Source organism: Lolium rigidum, chromosome 4 (genome assembly GCF_022539505.1).
Source record: "Lolium rigidum isolate FL_2022 chromosome 4, APGP_CSIRO_Lrig_0.1, whole genome shotgun sequence".
In the NCBI taxonomy this organism is placed as follows: domain Eukaryota; kingdom Viridiplantae; phylum Streptophyta; class Magnoliopsida; order Poales; family Poaceae; genus Lolium; species Lolium rigidum.
This window is the reverse complement of record NC_061511.1, coordinates 61,282,826-61,288,775: the sequence shown is the minus strand read 5'-3', so window position 1 is coordinate 61,288,775 and position 5,950 is coordinate 61,282,826. Positions and strand designations below refer to the sequence as shown.

The window sequence follows — 5,950 nt, the reverse complement described above, 5'->3', positions numbered from 1 at the left end:
GCACGCTGTAGTAATTTCTTCCTCTTCACCTAGAACAATTCCAAAAAAAAAACCCAATTTAAACTGGGAAAGGAGATTATACATGTTAATACTGTCTATGTTATACTTGCCAAATTTAATGATATTGTTTTAATGATATTGTTTTAAGAGACAGCTTGTTTCTAAATTTGCAGAAATTGCGAACTACCGCGGTAAAAGCCCGCTGTCTTTGGTTATGAATGATATTACATTTTAATGGGAATGTAAATAGCAAAACAAGAATATATTAGGACTTACTGAGAAACATGTACATCAATTCATCCACGAGAGGAAAAAACATCTAGTAAAAAAAATGAAGATGTACTACAAAGTTGTAGATTCTTTAACTCACCTTCACAGGTTCTACTTCTTCCTCAACAACATTTGCTCCATTTTGTTTTTGAGTTTCTTGAACAACATTCCCTTCATCACGGACAGCTTCAACAGATACATCTACTTCACTTGGTAGCTCACAATGAATTGCTGAAACCTTGTGCTTCAATGTAAGTTTCTTGCGCATAAGGCTTAGCTTACTGTGTTTTTTCCCGGACTTGTTTTTCCTATGACTACTTGACTTTGTCATTGATGTCTGTTGAAAATTAAGCAAGGTGGAAGTTATTATGGGAAGAAAATAATATTATGGGAAGAAAATAACAAATGTCTACACAGGTGTATATGTCATTTAGCAAAAAAAATGTTACTGAGACAATGGTGCACTGATGTCACATATATGGCAGAAGGTTTGAAAACATGTTTCTGATTCAGATGTTACTGGGACACAACATTTGCTACAAGGCGTTGCAAAAAACAACACATTATGGCATCGCAAAAAACCTAACTAACCAGATAGCAACAACCTCAAAAATCAAAATTGCATTAGCATGTTATAGTAAAATAAAAATTGTTACTAGATGTTGCGCAAAAACCAAATTGAAGCACAAATCAGATGCTGCACACCAACCACATGATCATCACAAAAATCCCAAGTGACCAGGTAGCAAAAATCCTAAAAAATTCCATGCACAAGGATGTTATATCATCACATTTGGTACCAGATGTTGCACACGCACAAAAAAACTGCACTAGGATGTTATAGCACCATAAAAAACCTGTACATCATTGCTCATACCTCAGTGACCACAAAAACCTCAGTGACCACACAGTAAACATCCTCAAAAAAATTCCTGCACTAGGATATCATATCACGAAAATTGCTACCATATGTTGCACAGAAACCACTAGAGGACATCACAAAAAAATCCTAAAAGTAACCACACATTAACATCCTCAAAAATTCCCTGGACTACGTTGTCATAGCACTAAAATTGCTACAATATGCTGCACACAAACCTCATTAAGGCCATCACAAAAAATCCTAATCTACCACACAGTAACATCCTCAAAAAATTACATGCGCAAATGATGTCATAGCACAAAAATTACTGCCATAGGTGACCACACAGTAACATCCTCAAAAAATTACATGCGCAAAATGATGTCATAGCACTAAAATTACTGCCATATGTGACCACACAGTAACATCCTCAAATAATTACATGCGCAAAAATGGTGTCATAGCACTAAAATTACTGCCATACGATGCACAAAATCCTTAGGGAAATTCTACAAAAAATAACATCCTCAACAAATCCCCTGCATTAGGATGTCATAGCACGATAATTGCTATCATATGATGCACAAAAAAACACATGAAAAACATTATTGACTGGGCGGAGAGAATAACACCACACAATCCTAAATGCCCACACAGTAACATCCCTATAGAATCAAATGCACTAGGATGTTGCCCAGAAATCACGAGTACCTGTACCTTACTGTGGCGGAGACAGAGGAAATCACGTCGAGCGTGTTGCCGGAGAGAGGACGATGTTAACAACGGCGGGAACAACAGACCAGACCACTAGCGGAAGCACGAAGAGTAGATCCACGGAGAAGGATGTCACCTGACAAAACCAGATGTGAAAAACATAACGAAAACAAAGCGGAACTGATGCGGGATGAGCAAAGGGAGTGGAGCGCAAAACCAACCTAGGACGAAATCAGACTACGGCGAGTAATAAACCGTCCACGGCGACTCCGGCGACCACTCCTATCGGCCAGAAACGAGAACCACGGTGAAGGATGGCACCACCCATGAGAACACGAGGAGAGAAATTAGAAGCAAGGAGAAGGTGCGCGACGGTGCGGAAGAGCAATCGAAGTGGGCGAACCGAACCTGATGCGGAAAATCGTCTCCGGCGAGTAAGATCCGTCGCCGGCGACCGCAATCGCCGGATTTGGGGACGAGGCGGAGCACCAGGACGACCGCATCCGAGGACGGAGGAAGACGAAATGAACTAGCTCCCCGACAGGCCTCAATTAATTTCGAAAAAAAAAATCTGATGCTACGGGCACGCGACGACAGACACTGCACGTGGGTCCCCACCAGGTGCGCGTTGCGGGAAGCTCTGGACCATCGTATGCCAATCGCGCGGCCAGGAGCGCGAACTGACGTTAAGATACAGTCAGATCAGCTTAGAGATAGATTTTCCGTTTCTATTATAGTTCAGAGTTCAGCGAATCTGTACTGATGGTACTTATAGATGGTACCAAATTAGAAGTTGTTGACTAGCCAAATTTGGTATATACATAATAATTATAAAAATTGTATATCTCATATTGACACCATTATATATATTCTGAATTTGTATAATTTGGTATATATTAGTGGTAAAAGTTGTGGATCAAAGACCGTGCAAAAAAATGTGTCTTATATTTTTGTCAAATGGAGTAAATTATTATTTGTTTCCATTGTGTTTTTAAGATTATGTAAGTGTGTACTGATTCTCGTCATTTGTTTTCAAGTTGATTTGAATTTGTCGTCCATTACGGCCACATGCATATGCACTTTTTTCGAAGATATACATGCACATACACTACACAATCCACTATAGGAGTATATGAAATCTGTGAAGGCGTCCTTAAGTATATTAATCTCTCATTCTGAACATTACCTCACTGACGGACTTACATATAGTATTAACCAACAAACTATGCGTCGGAATGAATTGTGGAAAAGAATTAACTAGTGGTGGTTGATGACGAAGCACTTCTCCCTGATCTCCCCGTCCTCACCGGTGAGCACCTGGACGTTGCCCATCTTGACCATTGCGGCGGCAAACTTGGCCTGCCACACCCTCTCGACGGCGGCGTGGAGCACAACGATCGCCGCTGTTTTGACGCTGGTAAGCAGCGTCTGGTCGGAGGTGAGAGGCACCTTGTGGGCGAGCACGTTCTTGTAGTACTGGTTGTCGAACTCCCTTGGCGTGACAAGATCCAGCGGCGCGACAGTGGGGTTGCTCATGTCGTCGGTGGACGGTGGGCACTGCCGCCTCAGGTCGGCCGCGTAGGATGGCTCAATGGACGGGTCAGTCCGGCCAGCCTCACCGGAGAAGTTGTGGATGCGCTGCGTGAAGGAGGAGCAGTGGGACCTCCCGATGGTGTGCGCGCCAGAGAGCGTGACCATGTCGTCGGCGGATAGCCCCTTGCGCTCGAAGCTGGCGACGAGCTCCGAGACCCCGTCGGTTGGGAAGGGTACGTTGTTCTCGAGCACCTCGTCGGAGATCGACACGCGGCCGTCGCGGCGGCCGGCCGGGACGGGGTAGTCGATGCCGCCGGCGATGGCGGCGCTGTCACGAGCGGCGAAAGCGAGCACGTCGGCGCAGGAGACGGTGCGCGGGCAGGCGGCCTCCAGGGCGGCCTTGGCCTCGTCGATGACCTCGAAGCCGCGCATGCTCGGGTTGTTCGCCACCGAGTCTTTCTCCGCCTTGTTGCCTGGCGTCGAGTTGATCAGCACCGAGGCATCACAGCCCTACACGTGATTGACAATATGAATCAACGGTTAGTTCTGATACAAATTTGATAAAATGTGGTGCCGACATGTTCAGATTATGGAAAGATTATAGGATTTTGCTTACCCTGACGAAGCAGTCATGGAAGTGCATGCGAATGAGGCCAGGGGCGAAGCCGGGGTTGAAGCCGACGGCGCGGCGGACGGCGTCGCGCACAATGTCCTCGGCCTGTGGGCAGGAGTGCTCGTAGAATCCAACCTTCAGAGAACCCGATAGATCATGCGACGCACGCGCCGCCGTCGAAGAGGCAACCGCAACGAGCAGCACCACTGCCCAAAACACCGACGATGACGACGACCTCATCACCGAAGCTTAGCTAATTAATGACCAGCTGGTTTATAAGTTCTAGTTAGCTGATATCAAGCAGCTCTGGTTTCCTTATCTCTCTAAATCTTATATCAATTCAAAACTGGAGATCGATTGGAATGGAATTGGTTGATGTGGAGATGAGTTGATGGCTGGATGGATCATGGTGGTAGTGTTTATATATGCATGCAGTTGGGAAAAATGGTGGCGCGTGGTGTACCTAGTCAGCACGAAGACTCAATCGTCGTTGCATGGTTTCATACATTAGCTGCTTCCATCCACCAACAGCAACTAAAGTAAGCTTGCTTACTCATCCAGCAACTATTGTCACCATTGACCCTAGTCCACACATATACATGCATCAGCGATCACGACAACAAAGTGTCAGTACACATCTCGAAGCAGCAACGGACAGTGTCTGATGCATGGAAATCATCGTGGAGAAAATTTCTTCCGGTTCTACAGTACTCGTACGAATGGGATCGGCATCGATCAATATGTATGTGGAAATATGAAGACTTGGTAGCCGACATTATGCATGTATGTATGTACATGTCACTGTCAGACTCTGCCTAACTAAGGCGGCTAGGTTACCCCCAAACGGTACATTAGCAAGAACATTATTCGTGCAAAACTGCAATCAACAAGATGACAGATCAAAAGTGATGCGTCAGGTAGCGAGATAAACCCTTGACATGGTCTCTTCGCGATATATATGACCCGGGCAAAGTCGTGTGGGTTTGTATGATCTTTATATATGTAAAGTGTTCCATTCGTTTTCGTTTACCTTTGGGACTGGCCTGCAACATTATATTATTCATTATCATATTAGTAGCAGTTGAACAGAATGCAGCTACTATTCTCCAAAGGCTGCGGCAAGAAAAGCAAATAGTCATACACGGTTTGTGTCTTTATTGAAAAAAAAATACACGGTTTGTGTTGCTAATTCGTTTTCGTTACTAGCGTGACTAAATCTTGGTAAAATATTGTATACTACATCCGTTCCAATGAATAAACCACGCACACATTTCAAAGACGAACGTTGGCCAAAAAGTTGGAGCCACAATGTCTCAACTATATGGTACATGATTGGTATGGTTAGATTTGTATTGAAAAATCACTTTCTAATGAAAGCAATTATATATCTTTATGTATGAATTAATTTTTGGTCAAAAAAAAATCTTAAAAGAGTGCACTCCTTATTCATTGAAATGCATGGAAAACATAGATATATCTCCCTCCGCAAATACTGGATCAACACAACAAAATAAATGCTGCTAGGCCAAGGTCAACTGTCCACTAGGTTGAAAAAAAAAGCTCGAGACTCGTTAATGTGAAACTGCTCTAGCTAGTTTAACCAAAAGACCGATATGATGGAACAGACTAGGTGACAAGGTATCAACTTGTTAATGCTTACAAGTATAGACTAGGGTTTCGTTGGATGTAGAGGGCAAGTAGATCTCGAAGGTTTCAGCCGAAAAGTATTCGACGATGTAAAAGCTAGGGTTTGTGAGACAGTCAATTGATTCTTTCTTTGTCCCTCGACTCCCCCTTAAATAGGAGGCGGAGCCGAGGGATTCGTGATACACAAGTTTACAAAGTCCGGGAGGGTTTCTAACCCGTCCCGCAAGATTACAAATGATGACTCTTATTACAACTCTATCCTTCCTTAATAGTATCTTGGGCTTCCGAATCTTCTTATTCTTCGGGTCGTG

At 43.9% G+C, this 5,950-nt stretch overlaps 1 protein-coding gene across 1 annotated transcript; it reads right to left on the bottom strand.

Moving 5' to 3' along the window:
- Positions 1–3,103: 3,103 nt before the first annotated feature.
- Positions 3,104–4,352, bottom strand: LOC124649636 (peroxidase 5-like). The gene is made up of 2 exons (XM_047189233.1): positions 3,996–4,352; positions 3,104–3,889 (listed from the first exon to the last, which is right to left on the bottom strand). Exons 1-2 carry the CDS (start codon positions 4,230–4,232, stop codon positions 3,104–3,106), a joined length of 1,023 nt encoding a protein of 340 aa, XP_047045189.1. The 5' UTR covers positions 4,233–4,352.
- Positions 4,353–5,950: the final 1,598 nt, after the last annotated feature.